Source organism: Pecten maximus, chromosome 11 (assembly GCF_902652985.1).
Source record: "Pecten maximus chromosome 11, xPecMax1.1, whole genome shotgun sequence".
NCBI lineage: Eukaryota > Metazoa > Mollusca > Bivalvia > Pectinida > Pectinidae > Pecten > Pecten maximus.
This window is the reverse complement of record NC_047025.1, coordinates 32,203,216-32,229,779: the sequence shown is the minus strand read 5'-3', so window position 1 is coordinate 32,229,779 and position 26,564 is coordinate 32,203,216. Positions and strand designations below refer to the sequence as shown.

The window sequence follows — 26,564 nt, the reverse complement described above, 5'->3', positions numbered from 1 at the left end:
AACATTACCGACGAGTCCTAGAATAACATTACAGTTGTATGATATCCCTAGCATCACTGACGAGTCCTAAAGACGAAACAGTTGTATGATGTCCCTAACATCACCGACGAGTCCTAGAATAACATTACAGTTGTATGATGTCCCTAACATCACCGACGAGTCCTAGAAGGACGACACAGTTGTATGATGTCCCTAACATCACTGACGAGTCCTATCAGGACGACACAGCTGTATGATGTCCCTAACATCACCGACGAGTCCTAGAAGGACGACACAGTTGTATGATGTCCCTAACATTACCGACGAGTCCTAGAATAACATTACAGTTATATGATGTCCCTAGCATCACTGACGAGTCCTAGAAGGACGCTACAGTTTTTTATGTCTTTTTTTATCACTGACGAGTCTTTGAAGGACGTAACAGCTGGATGATGTCCCTAGCATCACTGACGAGTCGTAGGAGGACGTTTTATTTGTATGATGTTTTTGTATTCCTTATTTGGCAGATACTGTATCTTACTAAATTCAATCGTCTTATTCTGAACATACGGAATCGGAAGTATAACTTCTACGTAAAGTTCAATTATATCAAATACAGCTCATCCAAGGGACTTCAATGATAATGACGCTCTTATCGGCTTTGCTTTATTGCTGAGCATTGTCACATGCAAGAACTATTTAATGAATTAACTTTTAATTATATAAGAAATAAATCGATTGAGCTTCATGCCTGAGTGAAGTTCCATTAACGTGATTTTGACCTTCATACGTAATCTTGATGAAAACACAGTTATAATTAAATTGATTTGGTTTGAATTGTTTCATCTTTATTTTGTTTAGTCAATCACGTTGGTAACTAGATTCAGGTTATTTAGTACATTTTCAATATCAACAAATTTTTAAGCAAGGAACATTTAGTATTCAAATTTGTAATACGAGCTAGGAAGAAAATATTTAGCAGTTGTTATATGATTTTTGCAAGAAGTACAGTATTTGTAGAGCCTGGAATCAGTCTCACGGCATCTTTGTTTTGGACCAGTCATTGGTACTGCATTCTGATTTTCACAGTTAATATAGTTAAGAAAAGGCGAATATAGTAGATGAGATAGTGCTTGTGGATTAAAACACAGTTGTATATCTAGAAATAGATTAATATTTTACGTACCCTTTGTGTCGGACGTTACAGTTGTATGTCTCTTAACATCACTCATGAGTCTCTAGAAGGACGTTACAGTTGTGTGATGTCCCTATCCTCACTGACGAGCCCTAGAAGGACGTTACAGTTGTGTGATGTCCCTAACATCACTGACGAGCCCTAGAAGGACGTTACAGTTGTGTGATGTCCCTATCATCACTGACGAGCCCTAGAAGGACGTTACAGTTATATGATGTCATTAACATCACTGACGAGTCCTTGGAGGACGTTTTATTTGTGAAGTGTAACGTAATCAGAAGCCTTGGCTAGCGAAGATGTAGCATCACTGACGAGTCCTAGACGGGCGTTACAGTTGTATGATGTCCCTAGCATCACTGACGAGTCTTAGGAGGACGTTTTATTTGGATGATGTTGTTGTATTCATTATTTGGCAGATACTGTATCTTACTAAATTGAAATTCATATTCACTTTTGTGCAAGTTGTACATTCAATCGTCTTATTCTGAACATACGGAATCGGAAGTATAATTTCTACGTAAAGTTCAATTATATCAAATACAGTTTTTCCAGAAAAATTGCTCTAAATTGTTTAATAACTTCAATCAAGTGACTCTAAGCTTTGAATTTGATCCCCTAAAAATTCTTTGTACATAGTCAACTACTGTAACGAATTTGGTGATATTTTTATCAATTTGAGTCATAAACAAGAGACGTTTCAAAATACAAATATATAGGGAAAAGCTCACTCACGGGACTTCAATGACAATGACGCTCTTATCGGTTTTGCTTTATTGATGATCAGTGTCACATGCAAGTATTTTTAAAAGTATGTAATGAATTGACTAACTACATTTGTACATTAACCTTTAAGAAAATAAATCAATTGAACTTCATGCCTGAGTGAAGTTCCATTAACGTGATTTTGACCTTCATACGTAATTTTGATGATGAAAACACAGTTATAATTAAATTGATTTGGTTTGAATTGTTTCATCTTTATTTTGTTTAATCAATCGCGTTGGTAACCAGATTCAGGTTGTTTAGTACATTTTCAATATCAACAATTTTTTAAGCATGGAACATTTAATATTCAAATTTGTAATACGAGCTTGGAAGAAAATATTTAGCAGTTGTTATATGATGGTATGATCTATAACTTTTTTAAGAAGTATAATATTTGGAGAGCCTAGAATCCGTCACAGGACATCTTTGTTTGGGGCCAGTCATGGGTACTGCATTCTGATTTTCACAGTTAAGCTGAGTTAAGAAAACCAGTTGTATATCTAGAAATAAGAATGAATATTTTACGTACCCTTTGTGGGGATTTGTTAATTAGTAAGTACGTTAAAGTTGTTTAGTAATTTACATTTAAAAATTTTATACAGTATGAATGATAGAAATGAGTAAATGGGAAAATGCACACTACGGTTTTGAACCGATCCACCATTATATGATTTTCCTTGCTTATCAATTATATCGCATAAATACTGATTTACTTATTATTAATTTTACGAAGATTTTTTCACCATTTAGATGATGAGCCAATTTTTGTATCATTTAGGGAGTGTTCTTAATTTTGTGTCTATACATACATATATCTTTGGTGATATTTACTATTCAGTTGATCGTTCTATTCGCTCAGAAAGTTGTCAAATGATCTTGGCAGTCGGTCTGCATTGGTTTTGATGGATTCTATTCCAAGCTTACCTCGTTTGACATTCATGGCTTTTCATTTGGTCGGATAGTTATTTTCTTCAATGGTATACTTCCATGTTTAGCTTTATTTGTAGTATCAACAATTGGAGATTGGCTGGATGTTGCTCATATTTATGCCAATGTCACCCGTCTGTATTTGTTCGCCTAGAGTCTTCAGTTACATGACCAAGTAGATAATGGTCCAGAAATCAACATAACTGCTTGAGGACTGATCAACACAATTTAAGCGTTTTCTGCTGTTATATGAGAATCTGTGCATAACTAGCTAACGTCAAGTGAGTATTTTGTCAAAAACTATAGTCTGAAAATTTAAGAAATACAGCAAAATAACCAATTTATCTATCTGCGGTTCGATTGGAAAAACCGGCAAGTTTCAACGAGGTGAATACAAAGGTACGCTTTCATTGGTCAAAAACGGAAAACTTATATTTTCACTGCAAAACTTATATTTTCACCGCAAAATCTTATATTTTCACTGCTCATCACTGCTTTTATTAGGTCGATAAATTTCTATATTTCACTGGCAAAAATGCAATAAATTTATATATTTAACTGGCAAAAATGCAATAAATCCAGTTTATTTTTTCACTTTTAAGACTTTTAATTAGTATGAGAACAAGGTAGTAAGACATGCCTTGACTGAGCACGTGATTGGATGATTCTGACGATCTATCCACTTTAATATACAATAGGTAGCGGATATATCTACATCACCATGCCGACAGAAAGCTGGCTATAGTCGGTATACGGTTAACCAGTCACTAACTAATCTATACCATCCTCTATCTACAGTACATCAAAGACATATATAGATAATCAGATCAATCAATATCAATGTCCCTAACATGACACCAGGAAACATGCGATTCCACAGGGAAAACCAACAATCAGGAACATTCTCAAACCATCAAATGGGATATACAAGGGTCATGTAATAAAGGCATCGGTTCTCCTTGAAATTAGAGAAAGATAATTCTGACGCATGATACAAAAAAGAAAGGGAAAAAAAGCAGAGAAAGGAAAAAACAAAAAGAAACAAACAAAAACAAACAAAACAAACAACAAATATCTGCTATTTAGTTGATACAAATGAAATTTTCTTCTTTTTTTAAACAGTCTCTTGAGTTTACGACGATGGGCACAATATCATATTGAAATGAAGTAAACCACCTTATCCAAAGATCAGGGCAATGTTTACTAATTGTTTGGTGAACCAAGGATCAGCTCAGATGAGAAACGGAGGTCTTGAGCTTGTATACCTGGTACACAGGGTCCTGTTTGTGTATACGGATAAGTCGGTTCGTCAATTTTAATGTAATATTTCAGGCATAAATCTTGACGGAATATATCGACGATAACGCATTGAAATTCTTTGTCGAAACTCGTCTGAACGCAACATAAGACCAGTAGGCCCGTCTTTATTTCCTCAACAAACAACTTTGTCCAACTGGAAGTAAGACGGCTCAGTAAGCTTTGACTACGCGCACACTCAGACAAGCCGATGTAGATTTGACTGTATACCCATACGTACATCCAGATACTGTTATCCTACAATATCAGACACAGCGAGCTTTGACCCACCTTTCTCCTATCATCTGCATTATCGCTTGTGTTACTCGTTGATGGCGGTGTGTTTTGATCATTCGTGATAGTGTTTTCATTTGTAACCTTGTCATCTTGAAGAGGCGCGGTATTCGCACAAGCCTTGACGTCGTCTGTATTCAGGACTTTGATGACTTCTGGTATTTGGGATTCCTTTTCCCCGTCTGTATTCTGCACTTTGCTGACTTTTGGTATTTGGGACGCCTTTACGTCGTTTGACTTGCCATTGATGAAGTACGTGTTCATTAAACCTTTGCCTTTGATTTCTACTTGTCCTCTGGGCTCAAGTTCATATTCCGTACCGATAAGTTTTCTGAAATAAATATAAACATATAGGGTAAACGCGGTTGTATTGTTTTTTTGTTTGTTTGTTTGTTTCCTTTTGCTCTCGTACGGACTAGCTGCGATAACGTAGCTCTGGACGACGGACGGACAATTTCTGACAGATGGTCGTTGTCAGAGCTACGATTCCCTCCCATTGCTCGTAATGTAGCAAAACAGTGAACCTCGAAAATGCTACAAATAGCGGATATCGTTTAACTTTGGAGTAATAGTTCGTATAATTAAACATTTCTAATACAATTTTGCAATGTATTAGCCTACCGTCTAATCTAGAAATCTTTAATTCACATATTCTGATATCATACTGCTCGGAGTTGTCTCCTTGATCCGCCATGATACTTTTCGAAGAACTCTCGCGAGGATTCTAACCCAAATATGGAACCCGTGATCCATATATGGATGAAGCTACTACGATAAATAAATACATAATCAGAGATATTTAACCACTCTTTTGTAACTCTTGTGAAGAAAGCGAATCTTACTTTGCGTAATTAAATAATTTCAGAATGAATTAACCTTCCTTACCGAGATATATTACTCCGAATCTGTTTTTCTGTTGAAATCTCGCGGGAAACCTCATTAGCATCAATTTATTTTGATTTCCTTATAAGGAAATTGACCTTTACACTTGTATCAAAGATGGCGGTATGTTTGAACTGATATCTCCGTGTGTCTTGCTCGTTTTGGATTTTACTATTTATTGTCAAACATTTGAAGTAATGTGCAGGTTTGTTGCTTGAATATTCATAATAGATACCAGAATCATCAATTTACATGTGTTTTTCTATCCGAGAAAAATTTTACCACTGCTAATACTGCCCGATGTGAATCACATCGGGGCTTGCTACACTATCGGCAATGGGAGGGACTTCATACCCTGCCGGAGAGCAGTGTAGGCAGGGTATGAATATTCGTTCTAGTACGGACCGGTACATGATTCGAAGGCTAAGGATTTATTCATGTGTATTTTGAACAAAGATCAAACGCAGTGTTTATTTCTGTTCATCTAGGATGTATTCAATAAAAACATGATGTTCAGATGGATTTGAAAAAAGAAATGAATCACCGGATTAGAAGATGTCATACCGATCATTCGATGCTGTCAAGGACTGCGACTATTTAGCAGAAAACAATCTGCTGATCTCCATAACAATGCTCAAGGCATCAGTGAACAGGGATAATATTCTAATGTGAGATGTACATTTCAAATACCTGTCAATTGCCTACCAAATTCATGACGAATTCAGAATGTTTTTGGATATATTGATTGATCAATTCAATCCAATTGTGATATTAAAATCGAGTTATAATCCCTTAGTCAATGGGATGATTGCATGCATTATAAAGGTATAAGAAGTCTTTTTCTTGAAGTTCATAGTTGCTAACCTTCGATCGCGGTCTACCAGTTGTCGACTGAAAAAAATAACGAAGCTGCCAAATAGACATAAGAACGCTGTCATTTTTTTAAAGTATCTTTGCTACGAGATAGATGTGATAGGCAGACTAGCAAAGGATGTTTCCACTACTCTTAAAACGGTTATAACTGTAAAAACCATTGAAGGAAAATATTATCAGGCGTTGCATTTGTCAAAAGTATATTATAAAGCTAAAACTTTCCTCCCTTAATTACGGAAATTACAAGTGTCCGCGTCCGTGACAGTGACATTTCAATTCGGTAGGTCCTACAAGTATGTTATGTTACTAAATAAACCACCGCGCGGACTTGCCACTCGCACCGACGTGACCTCATTCGACTTTTTTCATACGTATAGGATTGTTTACAAACATTTACCGAGGTAAACGATGTTTTAAGCCCGTAAACACACATTTATAGAACATTTTCACGATAGAAGGTATAGTGCATCGCTATATCTTCACTATGATAATGAGAATGAAGTCTAATAGTCACTTAAAGCACGTGAAAGCTAACATTGTAGCTTTGCATGTCGTCTAGCCATATGTACAAATTAAGATGTACCGAAGGGTCTTATTGAGTATATAGGGAGGGTACTACTTATGTAAATTCAGTATACCCTAGTGTCCCCTCATTCACACAATAAGACCCTTCCATGTGCCTGTGATCCTACCGTGGTTGCTATGTTCTGCACACGTGTCCTTTCTGATTCACAATTTCCACGTGTATATTATTGCTCATATGATTACATTATGCAGAGACATATCACACTTGTAGGTAATGACTGAATTTTGGGAATAGGTCTAGCTGAAATTCAAATGTTGTCACGTTCCCATGGCGATATCCGGGCAAGTGATAAGGGGACTACAAGCGCATTAACAGGAAACGCGGGTCAAACTTGCAAATTGAAGATTTTGAGGAAACTGAAACATCCCTAGAGTCGAATCAACCTGTATCATTCGAAATCAATGTATTTGTATATCTAAAGGGGGGAGTGATGGTCTGTTCTGATATATTCAGAGTAGCATACTATTCACCATAGATAATTTGCTATTCAATGACTTGTTTCAAATACCACGATATCAGTTACAGTTATAAACAATTTAAAACAACCATATCATGGGTTTCGAAATAAAGGACGATGAACATTAGTACAGAGACATTTCATGGTCACAAACATGATAATGTTTCCACAAACTGGCTCTTATTTAGCGAACGTGACATTACTTAGATTTGACCTGGGTGATCCACATGAGTCCTTTTTTGTCTGATATAGCCGGTACTTACTGATATGTAGAACCACTGATGTGAACACGGCCAGGAACTCCGTGACTCTCCATGCGCGATGCGGTGTTAACCGTATCCCCAAACAGGCAATAACGCGGCATCCTCGACCCGACTACTCCCGACACCACCGGGCCTGTGTGGATCCCCACTCGTATCTGTAATTACATCGGCTTTATACATAGTGGGAGCATGATACACATATACAAATCAAAACAACAAATACATTATCATATGTATTGATTTAAATTGATATATTATTATAACCAATGTTAACGGAAATCATCAATGTTAAACTCAATTAAAATACAATTACAGAACATTTCTAAAACGAGATTAAATATATAAAGCATGGCTTTAAGAATGTTTCAGAACATAAATACATGCATTATAATGATACATGTTCCGATGACAGATATAATTATATAATTGTACCTGGATTGGATTGCCTGTAACAGGGGAAATTACACGCTTAGTTTCCGCTATCATTCCTAAACCCATGGTAGCAATCCTCTGCGCATGATCAGCGATAGATTCCGGAACTCCCGATACCACCATGTATGCGTCGCCGATTGTTTCAACCTATCCGAAATTGAAAGTATTAGTAAATTTACGTCCATTTTATTCAATCATTTCTTGACTATTCGGAAGGAGTTACCCTCTAATATAATCTAAGAATATGCTTACAAAATCTATTTTATAGTTTGGATCATCGTCAAATTTAATTTGAAAGTTGAAATGGAAAGTCAATTTGTGCTTCCAATTACCCTTGATACTATTGTTCGTATTTAAAATGCAAGTGTTCTGTTTTATCTATATAGTCACGTTGATTCGAGTAGGCCATGCTGGTCTTACCTTATAAACATCATATTCGGTCGACAAGTTGTCAAATCCCATAAAAAGGTCATTTAACAAGGCGACGATTTGAATAGGTTCACAGTTGGCAGCCATGTTGGTAAACGTCACAATATCGCTGAATAGGATGGTAACACATTCGTGCTTCTCTAGTGTAAACAGAAATGTATTATATATCAATACAAAAACTTTAAAGTAAAAAGAAACTCCAACTTATATCATGGATTAAATGCTTAATGAATGTATATTTGATGCCGTTTGCCGAATATTTGATGCCGTTTGAAAATCTATTTCAACTCAATAATATGTGATGAAAAGTGGATTGTCGAAATGCCAAATCGTACTTATTCACAAAGGTATTTTTGTTTTCAGGTCAAATGAGAAATATCTAGAAGACAAATTTATGAACGGTAATTTCAAATAACTAACCTGCTAAGTGCACAATTTATTTGTTGGTCCATAAACAAAATGTCGATGTGGAGAACGCACGGACAATGCCATATTTATATGTCACCGGTACAAGTATGGGGCTAATTAAATATTTGTATACAGTATATGATTTACAAATATGTATGTGTCGTCGAGTTACTTGTATTGTGGAAAGTACCTTGTCTATTTATAGTAACGTCTGTATCTTGTCTGTAGTTCAGGTGGTCGTCTCGTGATTGTCCTTATTTAGTCTTGTTTATGTCTTATATGTAAATTAGGGTGTGAAAGTGTGAAAAAGCGTGTATGAGTGAGAGAACGTTAGATAAAACTCCATAACTCACGCGAATCATCGCAGTTGCCATTTAATCGTTGGCTGAGACGTATCCTCCGGGGTCCAGCAACTACTACCTTACGATGTATGTATACGACGTGACACTAATTCACCAGACTGCTGAAGTCTTGGAAGGTATGTATACTATACAGAATAAGGGTCAAAGAAGTAATATGAACAGTATAATCCAGATAACACTGGATCCTCACATAAATGTATGGAGGATACGAATTACTTGTAATGATTATATGGGGCAAAGAAGTAATTCAAACAGTGTAAACAATAAGGCTTGTTAAATTTTCGAGGCAATCCGCCCCTTTATCAAAACACAAAAAATTACAAATACAATCACATAATATATATAAGAAGTACTGGAAATACAATAAAATACAATAAGAATAATGTTTTAGTAACTGGAGAAACCACAATGAACCCTTCGAATTGCGCCGCACGTTTGCCGAAGGGTTCATTGTGGTTTCTCCAGTTACTAAAACATTATTCTTATTGTATTTTATTGTATTTCCAGTACTTCTTATATATATTATGTGATTGTATTTGTAATTTTTTGTGTTTTGATAAAGGGGCGGATTGCCTCGAAAATTTAACAAGCCTTATTGTTTACACTGTTTGAATTACTTCTTTGCCCCATACTATACAGAATAGATATTTACCGTGTAATAGAGATTTATTGAATATCAACATTAAGCGCGTATTCGTATACACGTAGTATTAGCCGGTATATATTGATATATACCGTATATACATTGTACTTAGTCCAGCTGTTTTTATGTTTATGGGGTTTTTATGTTTGTACGTCTGGAAATGTCTCCGGTTTGTGAATAAATAAAGAACCAGCAGGAATTTGGGAGTTTGTCTTTATGTCCCGCAATTTCTTCCTGTGACATATACCATTGGCAAATTAACAAAATTAAAATTAGATGGTCATTTAGCCGATACCATAATCACAGAATCCCTATTGAAGGTCTTCCATGACATACATATGTACGGGAAATAGTTTGTGCCATGAAATTGGAAAACATGCATATTTTCGAGGACGTCTAGTTTCTTTCCCCGAGATGTTGTATATTTTTTAAGAAAATAACTTATGGTTGATATTTTGTGTGCATACTACTAGAATACAAGACTAAAACATAGATACCCAGGGGTACAATGATATCTGTATATGTTCTCAAACTGAGCATTATGTACCCGAATTCCTTTGTGGTATATATCTAGCCTGTTGATAATGTCCACTCACCAACTACTTCTGAAAATGCGTTGTGACTTACGTTTGATTAAACCCATGGGTTCGGCGGTCGGCTCTAGGTTGAACTCATAAATGCAGTCTGAGACCGCCCATAAAACACATGTAGTCACAAGACAGCATGAACCAATATTTCAAGGAGACTTTGTGGTTTTTGTAAAACAAAAAAAAAACAAAAAAAAAATAGTCCGTTCTTTTCCTTTTCATGCGAGCCTCCTCACAATGAAGAAATCTAAGACGCTTTTCGCTTCAAAAATCTCAAATATAATTATCTCACACGAATAAGTTTCTCTATATGTTACAAGTTAAAGTATTTATGATTTTCTAAGTAAAATAAATTACCCAGTCTTACCTGCCGATACCACCTCGCCATTCCTTAACTGATTTGCCACCTTGACGGGTAACATCTCATACAACAGGGTGTCGGTCTTTTTCTTTTCCTGTTCTAGAGCACTTGCTAGCTTTTTCATTGTTGCAGTCGTCTCGTCTAGTTTCTTACTATAAACACCCAATATTGTTGATATTAATTGTGAGGACAAATCATAACAAAGCTATTTCTTTCATAAACTAGTTAAGAAAGGAAAGTGCTAGTTTCAAACGCTAGAGCCCTTCTTCATTCCTTCACTTGCCTGTAGATATATGTTGTCGAGATGTTATCATGAAATTTACCGTTTAGATATACCTCAAGAACTTCAAAACAGGAACACAACGGACTCTTTAACATCAGCGGTTTACCATAATATTACCTTATAATCTTACAGCTAAGCTATATGATAGTTACATCCCTGCTTCCCCTATAATGTTCAAGGCCATGTTCCAATTATCGACTGCTGGCGGAAAAAAAAACCAACAACACATATTGACGAATATCACGGGAAAGTTTTATGACAATTTACTCCATAAGCGTAAAGGCAATGAACGATCGTGAAATTGATGTCATCAAATTTGCAATGAAGATTTTTAATGAGTAGAAAATCATTGTCCAATATGGTATCAGCGTGAAGCTGACAATATAATGTTTGGTTCTAACCTCATTTCCACGTCAGCTCTCCGCTGTTCGTTCATAAACATGATCTCCATGGTGATTTGATCTTGTGGGATGTTGTTGAGGTAGCACGTGGACGCCAACAGGTCACCGATGCTCTCAAAGAATGGACTGCCTAGGAAAGCAATGTGCTTCCGGTTCTCCAAAGGAACCATGTGACCTGATACAAAAATTAAAGATGTCTTCATATGATCTGTCTCTCTGTCCAATACAAAGGAACACAGCATGTCTTTCCGTACTACTAACATAAGAGTTTTGCTTCCTACCATCTGTTGTTAACATAATATCACGTCAGCTACTATTATCCTAATTTCAATGATATTCTCGTTACAAATTCCTTCGCTGAATATATATGATAGTTATATTACCATAAATATTGATGATTTTCTTATTAATGGCAGGTAAACATCACCAGAACGTATGTTTCGTTATATTTTATGAAATGTCTCTTTCACGGCTTTGTTGTGCTTGCTTTAGAAAACTTATTAGATATTTATGTCTTTTGCTCATTTCACAATGATCCTGTATATTCATAAGTACCTCGGAGTAACGGGCATTCCTCTTCAATATTGTTTTTGCCTTTCCTCGGCTTCATTTGCAGGAAAAAGTACATATACGTGTTGGAACAATTCATTATGTTTTTAAATGATAGGGTAACACTGGGTTCTTTGATCTCGAACACATCGTTAAATTTAATGTTAGCCTTTTCTAGGTCTGAGCACAGAGTTTTCAAGTGTAAGCCAGCCCCGAGAATGTGCATTTTGTCGTTAAAGATGACACTGTATGGGATAGCCAGATGTAAACTACGGCGGGGAAGACTGACCATCTGATTGTCCATGTATCTGTCCAGATCGTCCGGTTTGATCCCTTTATCCAACACCACGCTGCAGTTCCGAGTTTTTGAAACATCAATACCCATTCCTCGATCTACGCCAATGACTTTCACGTCGAAAATCACATGTTCGCAAAATTTGGATTCAAATATTTCGCCTGTAAGTCTTTCGACAAGCTCCATTTCAATCTCTGTATCAAAAAGTTGCTTAGCAACTTCCTTTAATGTACCTGTAATGTAAGAAGTTGAAATGATACTTCAGAATCAATAGTAGTAAATGTCATGTATGTATACGATATTAAACACTGACTTGATACGCTGGTAATGGTTAGTTTGGCCGGTTTTAAGATTTTTTTTTTTTTTAAACATCTTCTTTTATAAACATATTTGAATACGGCGGCCCGGAGGACGGAGCTATTACATGATGATGTTTTATTGCTATTCTATTACATCTACCAAACATATATAGTTTACAGTGTATATAGTAAATAAGTGATAGGTATGACTTCCGCTATAACCTACCCACTGCGACTGGATACATAGCCGGTCTCACTGTGTATACGTGTACCAACAGTTTGTTGTTCTTCCTCTCACACCTACCAATATAAAACAGATGTTGTAACAACATCGTACACAATTCATAATAGATTTAATTCGCTTGTATTGAAATCTAATTCATGTCTAGTGTGAGGACACTGAGTGTATCATATTTAACATAATCATCTCGACATTTGAATACATGAACTAAGTGTTTATTGTTGTTGCTGTTGTTTTTGTTGTTGCTGCTGCTGCTGTTGTAACATTATTTTCCTTGTGACATGCAGGATTATTCACATTTTAAGACAAACTTTCAGCAAGTCCGTTAAATGTATCATCAGACTACAGAATTCGCACGACAAGGTAATCTTGGAAGAATAAACAAAATGACATGAGTTCGATATACGCTAAAGTTTAGGACCCAATTCATCTGTCGTTATTTCCATTTGTAATTGACCGGACATATTCAAAACATATCTCTTTCTATTGGTAGATTTATATTACAACCGTCTAAGTACGTACCGGAACTGTGGTGGGCGCATGCCCTTGTATGTGAGTGCCAACAATGAATGGAGCAGATCGAGGTTCTGTACGAAGGAGAAGAAGTCTCGTCCTAAAGTCTTCATCATACGGTCGTAACCACGGGAATAGGCGTACGTGTAAAAATGGCGGCCGTATGATTCCAATAGCTGAGGCAACTCGATACCTAGAGATAAAGACGTTTACATTATCCTTATAATGACAGGTAAATGCAAAAATACGAAACAGTGACAAGATTTAGGAGCAGCAATCATTTTTACTCAAACATATCATACGTATTTATTGTGAGTGGAGGCTTGGCTATACATTAGATATTCGTTTTCTGTACAGATGTGTGTTCAGTTACGGTTGTAAATGGTTTTCCTGGGGTTTCCCATCCTCGCAATGGCTAAGGTCAGACATAGGAAGACGGAAGGTGGGGGCACTAGAGAGCATTTTTGTAGTGTCATCATCATGAAATATCACCTGGACTCGTTAGCATGATACAATACTTGGTCACATTATGATACTGTTCTACATCTAATTGGCTAACCCGTTATCCATTGGCAATGGGCTAGGTGTCAGTTTTATCATATCAAACCCAAGTTATCAGGTGACAATTATATATGAAAGCTAATCAAAATCAAATTACAATCGGCCTTATCCAACAGAGTTTTGCAATCCTCAGTACACTTTAAAAGTATCTAGTATTTACACCGGTATTGTGTTCTCCTGAGTGATTAGGAATATCATGTTTGCTCCAACGTATTATATCCATCGCGTGCCATTAACCCTCCTTACAGTTGCTCCATGGTAACGCACACTCTGGACTGGCGGACACAGTACATAATTCTGATTTATGCAAATGAATTTCACGTCAGAAATCATCAGGTTATTGTGTTAATGAATGTTTCAGCGCGCGTAAGGTTTTTCGTTTTTTTTTTTTCAATTACATTAATTAACTTCACATCAACATCATCCGGATTTACATTGGGGCCTTATTTTATAGTCCTATTGATACGTATTCCTGTCTATAACAGTTCCTCTCAATAAAAACCCTCGTCAATAAAACACATCTGATAGGAATCTAATCTCGTATACAAAAGAACAACATAATAGATGTTGAAGAATTAAGTAGGCAATATTTTTCAATTAAAGGTAGAATACGACATGACAACATTCATAGTTAAATTAAGTCATCTCCAAATCTAAAAACATTTCCAGAACATATGATTCCTAATACAGATCAATTATAATGACCTTAATCCTGTCTAATGAATTGTGACACTAATGAACAAGATTATTGACTTCATCAAAAAGAATTGCATATAGGCAAAGTGTTGGCATCACAAGATGGATCTTGAATGTGCAATCTTAATGGAAGAAGTAAGCTCTGCTTTAAAAGGACTGAGTAATGAAAACATGGAATTCCATCAGGTTAAACAAGATCTGGAAGGATATAAAGACATTCATTTTTAATTATTTATAAAATGTTCCTTTACATGTAAATCCTTGTCATTTACACACACAAAAGAAAGGTATTATTAGTTCCCAGAGGAAATAACCCGGGATAGTTTACACAAACACTACTTACAACCTGTTATCTGGATGCTTAGCCAGCAGAATATAACCTACATTACCATATTTAATCCATGAAAACCAAACTGGATGTTTAAGGGAAGATTAATAGGCGAGAACATTCTATGATATTATGATCTACATTAATATCAATATCATACCTGATTAAGCGTTTGTAGATTTTGATAGGCGTTCGATTCCATGTCTTGGAGATTTATACAAAGAACATCGGCCTTTTAAAATGTTTTACCAAATACATCCGAATGGATGAAAATTCTGAACCATGACTTTAAGTTGTATATCAGTCAAAATTATATTTTCCCTTTTAAACGTTAGGAAGATATTGTAGATACAGATATTCTGTTTCCACATATACAAAGAATGCATATTTATCATGTGTGCCGTAATTTGGGCTAGTATAGTGAGAAATAACAAGGAAATTAGGGGTATGATGATTAAACAAAAACAAACAAAAACATCTGCAATTTGCTGATGAATTCACATTACTATTGGATGGATATGAAAGTTCCCTTGGAGCTGTACTAAAGTCAAACATTAAGAAAACAAATATCGTGTGGATAAAGCTAATTCTCCACAAAGAATTTGCCCTGATATTAATATAAATTGGATAAACGGTCCAATAAAAGTTCTGGGGATTACTTTCTGTTCCAATTTGGAGGATAGAGGATACAACTCAATTTTCAACAGTTTCAGTGTTACCAGGTAGCCAGAACACGGCAATTCATGTTGTAAGTATGCTGTTTTAAACAATAAATTAATTTTAAAAGGCTTCGTAAGATGTTTAAAAACTCAAGTTTGCTATGATCATAAAGTAGAACAATGTATGCAATCACAGGAATTGCTGTTCTCCATTCCCAGGAAGTATATTGTCATGAATTACTAGATGGGAAACAAAGTTAGGAATATATTGAAATAGAATTTACTAATTATAATGCACTACGAAATATTAGTCAAGAAAATAGTCCTATAGCGTTGTTATAGTGATGTATATATGTTGTTGGTAAATGTATTATGTTGTAAAGTGATTTGTATTGTGATGTTAAACAGAGTTCAAATAAAAAAAAAAAAAATTTTTTTTTTTACAAGGTTGAGATAAATGAGTCCTGAAGGGCAATTCCCGCCCAATGACGTCAATGTAGACTCCATCTACCGGTATCTGACGATGTAAATCTGTGATCGCTTACTGCAGTAATTGTTGTATACATGACACGTAATTCAGGTTCCTCCATAACTGTAATTATTTTTCGTAGTTCGATGCTCGAAGGCATGCTACCTGTTTCCTCGTATATCAAATCTTCACCGTCCGTTTGTTAGGAAGTTCTTCATTTCAAATTAGTGTTTATTTTTGTTACTAACCATACGTCTACATTAGATAGATATGTAACGTTTTCCGTGGTAGAAAGACGTAATTGTAATGTATCATTCAGGCCGGCCATTATCATAGACTGCATACTAAGTCCTCATTAACTAACTCTATCTACCCTTCCCTGACAGCCATTACGCTTTATCACCCTAGATATGACGATGGATAGGTATGTTTTTATTTCCTAATTACTCTATCGACTAATACAGATAGATTAATGTGTTACCAGTGATCATTATATACACAATACCTGTAATTACGGAATAGACAGACAGGTAAGCTAATGAACAATAATAATCTTGGACATATACTATAATCACCTGGGAAATGTACGTTATGTGGAGTCAGGTCACAACCTGCGGGTATACTAAGTAGACTTGTCAATATTTATAGTTGTATGATGTTTTTTATTCATTGTTCGCATATCAGGTACCTATTACTCAACTGGTATTTAAAGGTTGTTTCACTTAAATGACTGATTTTCCTTTGATGCTGTATGTAGTCTTGGTTGTATCTAAATAAGATAATAATTTGATGGGGTTTACTTCCAACAAGGCGAATGACAACGCACAACTGAAACTGATACCATAGCATCAAAACGAACACGTAAAGAGTCGAAACGACACAACAATGATAGACCTCGGGGAGACACTGACGCAGAATGTCTTAAAAGTGTATCCGGGAAACTATATTATATTATAGACACCATACTACAGTACCACCAGACCATACTACAGTGCCACCAGACCATACTACAGTGCCACCAGACCATACTACAGTGCCACCAGACCATACTACAATGCCACCAGACCATAATACAGTGACACCAGACCGCACTACAGTGACATCAGACCATACTACAGTGACACCAGACCGTACTACAGTGACACCAGACCATACTACAGTGACACCAGACCATATTACAGTGACACCAGACCATACTATAGTGACACCAGACCATACTACAGTGACACCAGACCATACTATAGTGACACCAGACCGTACTACAGTGACACCAGACCGTACTATAGTGACACCAGACCATACTACAGTGACACCAGACCATACTACAGTGACATCAGACCATACTACAATGACACCAGACCGTACTACAGTGACACCAGACCATACTACAGTGACACCAGACCATACTACAGTGACACCAGACCATACTACAGTGACACCACACCATACTACAGTGACACCAGACCATACTACAGTCACACCAGACCATACTATAGTGACACCAGACCGTACTATAGTGACACCAGACCATATTACAATGACACCAGACCATACTACAGTGACACCAGACCATACTACAGTCACACCAGACCATACTACAGTCACACCAGACCATACTACAGTCACACCAGACCATACTACAGTCACACCAGACCATACTACAGTCACATCAGACCATACTATAGTGACACCAGACCATACTACAGTGCCACCAGACCATACTACAATGAGACCAGACCATACTACAGTGACATCAGACCATACTACAGTGACATCAGACCATACTACAGTGACACCAGACCATACTACAGTGACACCAGACTATACTATAGTGACACCAGACCATACTACAGTCACACCAGACCATACTACAGTGACACCAGACCATACTACAGTGACACCAGACCATATTATAGTGACACCAGACCATACTATAGTGACACCAGACCATACTACAGTGACACCAGACCATACTACAGTGACATCAGACCAAACTATAGTGACACCAGACCATACTACAGTCACACCAGACCATACTACAGTCACACCAGACCATACTACAGTCACACCAGACCATACTACAGTGACACCAGACCATATTATAGTGACACCAGACCATACTACAGTGACACCAGACCATACTACAGTGACATCAGACCATACTGTAGTGACATCAGACCATACTACAGTGACACCAGACCATACTACAGTGACACCAGACCATACTGTAGTGACACCAGACCATACTACAGTCACACCAGACCATACTACAGTGACACTAGACCATACTATAGTGACACCAGACCATACTATAGTGACATCAGACCAAACTATAGTGACACCAGACCATACTACAGTGACACCAGACCATACTGTAGTGACACCAGACCATACTACAGTCACACCAGACCATACTACAGTGACACTAGACCATACTATAGTGACACCAGACCATACTACAGTGACATCAGACCAAACTATAGTGACACCAGACCATACTACAGTGACACTAGACCATACTACAGTGACATCAGACCATACTATAGTGACACCAGACCATACTACAGTGCCACCAGACCATACTACAGTGACACCAGACCATACTATAGTGACACCAGACCATACTACAGTGACATCAGACCAAACTATAGTGACGTCAGACCATACTATAGTGACACCAGACCATACTACAGTGACACTAGACCATACTATAGTGACACCAGACCATACTACAGTGACATCAGACCAAACTATAGTGACATCAGACCAAACTATAGTGACACCAGACCATACTACAGTGACACTAGACCATACTACAGGGACACCAGACCATACTATAGTGACACCAGACCATACTATAGTGACACCAGACCATACTACAGTCACACCAGACCATACTACAGTGACACCAGACCATACTATAGTGACACCAGACCATACTACAGTGACATCAGACCAAACTATAGTGACACCAGACCATACTACAGTGACATCAGACCAAACTATAGTGACGTCAGACCATACTACAGTGACACCAGACCGCACTACAGTGACACCAGACCATACTACAGTGACACCAGACCATACTACAGTGACACCAGACCATACTACAGTGACACCAGACCATACTACAGTCACACCAGACCATACTATAGTGACACCAGACCGTACTATAGTGACACCAGACCATATTACAATGACACCAGACCATACTACAGTGACACCAGACCATACTACAGTGACACCAGACCATACTACAGTGACACCAGACCATACTACAGTGACACCAGACCATACTACAGTGACACCAGACCATACTACAGTGACACCAGACCATACTATAGTGACACCAGACCGTACTACAGTGACACCAGACCATACTACAGTGACACCAGACCATACCACAGTGACACCAGACCGTATTACAATGACACCAGACCATACTACAGTGACACCAGACCATACTATAGTGACACCAGACCATACTATAGTGACATCAGACCATACTATAGTAACACCAGACCATACTACAGTGACACCAGATCATACTACAATGACATCAGACCGTACTACAATGACACCAGACCATACTATAGTGACACCAGACCATACTATAGTGACACCAGACCATACTACAGTGACACCAGACCATACTACAGTGACACCACACCATACAACAGTGACACCAGACCATACTACAGTGACACCAGACCATACTACAGTGACACCAGACCGTACTACAGTGACACCAGACCATACTACAGTGACACCAGACCATACTACAGTGACACCAGACCATACTATAGTGACACCAGACCATACTACAGTGACACAAGACCGTACTACAGTGGCACCAGACCATACTACATTGACACCAGACCATACTACAGTGACACCAGACCATACTACAGTGACACCAGACCATACTACAGTGACACCAGACTGTACTACAGTGACACCAGACCATACTATAGTGACACCAGACCATACTACAGTGACACCAGACTGTACTACAGTGACACCAGACCATACTACAATGACACCAGACTATAGTATAGTGACACCAGACCATACTACAGTGACACCAGACCGTATTACAGTGACACCAGACCATACTATAGTGACACCAGACCATACTATAGTGACACCAGACCATACTACAGTGACACCAGACCATACTATAGTGACACCAGACCATACTATAGTGACACCAGACCATACTATAGTGACACCAGACCGTACTACAGTGACACCAGACCATACTACAGTGACACCAGACCATACTATAGTGACACCAGACCGTACTACAGTGACACCAGACCATACTACAGTGACACCAGACCATACTATAGTGACACCAGACCATACTACAGTGACACCAGACCATACTACAGTGACACCAGACCATACTATAGTGACACCAGACCATACTATAGTGACACCAGACCATACTATAGTGACACCAGACCATACTACAGTGACACCAGACCATACTACAGTGACACCAGACCATACTACAGTGACACCAGACCATACTATAGTGACACCAGACCATACTATAGTGACACCAGACCATACTATAGTGACACCAGACCATACTACAGTGACACCAGACCATACTACAGTGACACCAGACCATACTACAGTGACACCAGACCATACTATAGTGACACCAGACCATACTACAGTGACACCAGACCATACTACAGTGACACCAGACCATACTACAGTGACACCAGACCATACTACAGTGACACCAGACCATACTATAGTGACACCAGACCATACTATTGTGACACCAGACCGTACTACAGTGACATCAGACCATACTACAGTGACACCAGACCATACTATAGTGACACCAGACCATACTACAGTGACATCAGACCATGCTACAGTGACATCAGATCATACTATAGTGACACCAGACTATACTACAGTGACACCAGACCATACTACAGTGACATCAGACCATACTACAGTGACAACAGACCATACTACAGTGACACCAGACCATACTACAGTGACACCAGACTATACTACAGTGACACCAGACCATACTACAGTGACACCAGACCATACTACAGTGACACCAGACCATACTACAGTGACACCAGACCATACTACAGTGACACCAGACCATACTATAGTGACACCAGACCATACTATAGTGACTCCAGACCATACTACAGTGACACCAGACCATACTACAATGACACCACACCATACTATAGTGACACCAGACCATACTACAGTGTCACCAGACCATACTACAGTGTCACCAGACCATACTACAGTGTCACCAGACCATATTACAGTGACACCAGACCATACTATAGTGACACCAGACCATACTACAGTGACACCAGACCATACTATAGTGACACCAGACCATACTACACTGACACCAGACCATACTACAGTCACACCAGACCATACTACACTGACACCAGACCATACTACAGTCACACCAGACCATACTACAGTGACACCAGACCATACTATAGTGACACCAGACCATACTACAGTCACACCAGACCATACTACAGTCACACCAGACCATACTACAGTCACACCAGACCATACTACAGTGACACCAGACCATATTATAGTGACACCAGACCATACTACAGTGACACCAGACCATACTACAGTGACATCAGACCATACTGTAGTGACATCAGACCATACTACAGTGACACCAGACCATACTACAGTGACACTAGACCATACTATAGTGACACCAGACCATACTACAGTGACATCAGACCAAACTATAGTGACACCAGACCATACTACAGTGACACTAGACCATACTATAGTGACACCAGACCATACTACAGTGACATCAGACCAAACTATAGTGACACCAGACCATACTACAGTGACATCAGACCAAACTATAGTGACGTCAGACCATACTACAGTGACACCAGACCGCACTACAGTGACACCAGACCATACTACAGTGACACCAGACCATACTACAGTGACATCAGACCAAACTATAGTGACGTCAGACCATACTACAGTGACACCAGACCATACTACAGTGACACCAGACCATACTACAGTGACACCAGACCATACTAAAGTGACACCAGACCATACTACAGTCACACCAGACCATACTACAGTCACACCAGACCATACTACAGTGACACCAGACCATATTACAATGACACCAGACCATATTACAATGACACCAGACCATACTACAGTCACACCAGACCATACTATAGTGACACCAGACCGTACTATAGTGACACCAGACCATATTACAATGACACCAGACCATACTACAGTGACATCAGACCGTACTACAGTGACATCAGACCATACTACAATGACATCAGACCATACTACAATGACATCAGACCGTACTACAGTGACACCAGACCATACTACAGTGACACCAGACCATACTACAGTGACACCAGACCGTACTATAGTCACACCAGACCATACTACAGTGACACTAGACCATACTACAATGACATCAGACCGTACTACAGTGACATCAGACCATACTACAATGACATCAGACCATACTACAATGACATCAGACCGTACTACAGTGACACCAGACCATACTACAATGACATCAGACCATACTACAGTGACACCAGACCATACTACAGTTATTAAACAATCCATATAATGTTAAAATGTCGAATGGCACCATGTTACAAAGTAGGGTCAAATTAGGATTGAAACTTATTATTGTTGAAGCTCCGTTCCATTTAAATCTTTTTCCTTTTTTTAATGCAATATTTTTATTATTTTTGATTAATCTACTTACCCACTACAGCTTGGATTGCGCCGACCAATTTGAATGTGTTGGCATCTTTGTAGTAATGAAACAACATGAAGTCGTTATCATCGTCGAGGTCGGCTTCCTTCCTGTGACGAGATCATACACTTATCTCTATTATTGATATACTTTCCCCTAATATTCGTTACCCTATCCAGGTAATACTGCGTGTTACCTGCTATATAATTCATAGATTATAATTATGAAGTATGTTGTATTATCGAATATCGATTTATTTTTTATCACATCGCTCTCTTAGCGACTAATATTCAAGGCCGTCATATAATTAAACCGAGTATTTCCTTATTTAAAAATGACAATTTAGAAGTATCGAAGTATAACAGGGTTTTATTTTGTGGATTTTGGAGGCGTCAATTTTAGCTGCAGTCTTTAACAGATTACAATTTCTGATCTCCCTGAAACCATCGGTGTATGTCGATAATTTTTTTTATATACTTACAATACTTTGTCCCATTGTTCCCTGCCGTATTTCTCTATACAAAACTCCCTCAAACATAGGTGCACGTGTCCATGCTAGAAAGAAAAAAAAGTTTCGCATTGTAGTGGCCAGAACAGAGTACCAACGTGTGAACATTCCTACTCATAATAGATAAAATAGGGCCAATCGTTTTTGCAAAGATACCACTAAAGGTTGGTAGGACCAGATGTTCCAGATATTTAAGAGTCTTCTGCTTCATGCTGTGAAAAGTTTCATGGTTTTGCACTAACAATTCCAAACACAGATAGGTGTCAGTCCAATTATGAAGACGAACACAAATTTACTTAAGATAACTAACTCAATATGATACAGGTGTGCTTGGCGGACGCTACATGTTCAGAAGACGCTCACTCTTCTGGAACACTTGGTCTTGTGCTCCTTTTTAAGTGTTTCCGTACGAATCTATATTTTTGTTTGTATTGTTTGTATTTTGCCTTCGTTTGTCGATTTAAAGCTAGTGTTACGGTTTCGTTTTGATGCAGATTTCTTTCTTTTTTAATCAAAGTTCAAAGTTAGGATTTTAAAAATCTATTTTTTCGGAAGTACACATGTACAATGTAATTTTATGTTCAAAGAGAGATTTATACTGGCATATTTGCTAAAGGTGTTGCTACATATATATCAGTGGTACCAAAGTCATGCACGTTCACCAAATGTGTTTAGTTTGTCATGATTAAAAAAAATGAATGTCCCTATCACTGAATAATTTTGATATTTTCATTGGTTTTAAAAGCATTCTCAATATTTGAAAAAAAAAGAAATAATTAAGTACGTAAAACACATTTAATACATGTAAATAAATTTTCAATAATATAAGCCACTTTCAATACCTAACCACTTTAAATGTGAAGACGTGATACATGTGTATTTAATATTCAAATATATTTCGTGTCATTTGGAAAATAAAATCCAAAATTGACTAATGTTGTACTACGCCCTACCAATTTGGTGGTTATGACATCTGTATCTCATTTCATAATTAAACTGAGTAACAGTAATGAATAGTTGATTCACTTAAATATACATGGCTGTGTCAGCGCAGTTTAATTACTTTTGATTTGCTATTGATTAAGAAATCATGTGTATGTCACCATGACCTGTACTTAGTTTATACTAAATTGTACATATATTTATGTGTAAATATCAACAGTTGCAGAAAGACTGAGATAAAAACAAAACCATGATAAATGCGGAAATAACATATACGTAATCTAATATGTTCAGGTGGCAATATTCGCTGAAATTTTGACAGTCTATAGATCGATAAAAACGAAAAATGAAATAAATCTCGACTAAAATGCTTAATTGGATGTTAATTTTCTCCTGAAGAGTGTAATATTGATTTTCAGCATTGAACGGAAATGTTTAAACAGTAATCAGTTTTTGTATCGAGTAAACTTGTTCTATAAGTGCCACGTTTGTATGGGGGTACAAGATACATATCTCGTGTAAATTTCTTATAAACGCACTATTGTTAATAAACTTAGCTACAAAGGAATATACGTATAATGATGGAGTGTAATAATAGCCATCCATTCATCTATGGATCCATATCCTCATCCAGAAAAAAATAATAATACCACGCGTTATTCCCGTAATGAGTTAAATATCACTCTTGATATGTATAAATACGTTTCTGATCGGCATGGTATACAGAACACTACTTTCAGGTGTACAGACAGAACACTGACAACAAGTAAACCATATATTCTAATCTCTACCTCAAGTTGAATATAGAAAATTACTAACAAAACTAAGAGTAAGCCCCCATAACGTAGATGATTCCATAACTTCGGCGTTGTTTGATAATGCTTTGGAAGATGAAGTTCAATTTATCTATAAATGTAAACTAAATTCTACTGTTAGAGAAGCCCCGCATTAAGTTACTTCGAAAATCTAATAACTCTGTTGCTTTAAACGCAACTTTTGCAGACCATGGGTCTTTTTGTTAATTAAATTGAAGAAGACAGGCTTTCAGAATGCATATTGGCTGTGTATAACATATTGGCTGTATATAACATATTGGCTGTATATAACATATTGGCTGTGTTTAACATATTGGCTGTATAAAACATATTGGCTGTATATAACATATTAGCTGTGTATAACATATTGGCTGTGTATAACATATTGGCTGTGTATAACATATTGGCTGTGTATAACATATTGGCTGTATATAACATATTGGCTGAGCAAAACATATTAGCGTAAATTTGTGTTTTTGTTATATAATTGTTTTGCTATCGATCCAGAAATAATGAAGCCTACACAATATTAACACATTACGTATGTACAGTACATTACTTTACTTATTACATTGATTTTATCATATTAATCAATCTATAAATACGAGATCAGGGACATCATCATGAATAAAGTTAGATAAAATAACATTTGTTTTAATTCAATGTCACGTCACCAACTCACAACAATATCACTTACCATAGCGTTCAGTCTTGTCCAGCTGTCACAGGTCTAGATGGAATAAAACTAAGCGAACCTGGCCACTATATCCGTACCTAATTGTGAAGTGTACCTGTTCACTGTGTACAATGATGTACCTGTCCTGTCCGGAGGTCCATGGTGTGAGGTACAGCGGCTGGCAGTCGTTTGAGTACGCAGATAGCCGTTATTATATCGCCCTCCTATGAGAGAGATCTATAATACACATGGCTTATAATTACGTCTAGATTATTGGAGAACACAAATTCTCCTGTTTTCAGATCATCAGTACTGAAAAGCATTTATATTGGTAACAAACATGAATATGAAGAAATCGTTCCATAAGATGTCTGAACCATTTATAGAATTGGTGCCTAAGTCACGCCTTTTTGAATTTCCGTGAATGTATTTGGATATTGAATCATATTTGATTTAAACATATTTTATTTGTGTCAATGTATACAAGAGGTTTGGATAATACCATAAAATACATTTTTCTTTGTCCTTCAATTATTCCAATCTTCAAAAACACAGGTGAATGGTATACTGGAAACTACTTGTACAGCTCTGTCATGGTTACTAACGTCATCCGATATGTATATAGTAGTCATCACTCTAAACATCGTCGGATAGCCACGGTTGATTGCACTACACTAAAGTGTAGTTAAGTGTAGCGTAGCGTAGTGCAATCAACCGTGGTTATGCGACGATGTACTCTAAAACATCTATGCATTAAAGTTATTAGTAATTACGCAAATTTGGTCGAGAACTGAAAG

At 37.4% G+C, this 26,564-nt stretch overlaps 1 protein-coding gene across 1 annotated transcript; it reads right to left on the bottom strand.

The window, feature by feature from the left end:
• Window positions 1-3,927: 3,927 nt before the first annotated feature.
• On the bottom strand, window positions 3,928-25,928 carry LOC117338563 (guanylate cyclase soluble subunit beta-2-like). The gene is made up of 12 exons (XM_033899920.1): window positions 25,908-25,928; window positions 23,308-23,381; window positions 22,836-22,936; window positions 13,330-13,513; window positions 12,793-12,866; window positions 11,979-12,500; window positions 11,424-11,598; window positions 10,746-10,891; window positions 8,370-8,518; window positions 7,950-8,096; window positions 7,518-7,672; window positions 3,928-4,787 (listed from the first exon to the last, which is right to left on the bottom strand). Exons 1-12 carry the CDS (start codon window positions 25,926-25,928, stop codon window positions 4,421-4,423), a joined length of 2,115 nt encoding a protein of 704 aa, XP_033755811.1. The 3' UTR covers window positions 3,928-4,420.
• Between the last annotated feature and the right edge of the window lie 636 nt (window positions 25,929-26,564).

Coding starts and splice junctions, on each gene's coding strand:
- LOC117338563 (XM_033899920.1), bottom strand. CDS start 25,928: ATGGACCTCCGGACAGGACAG. Junction 12,501..12,792: donor TATGTATCCAGTCGCAGTGG/GTAGGTTATAGC, acceptor CTTACATTACAG/GTACATTAAAGGAAGTTGCT. Junction 4,788..7,517: donor ATCAGTGGTTCTACATATCA/GTAAGTACCGGC, acceptor TATTTATTTCAG/AAAACTTATCGGTACGGAAT.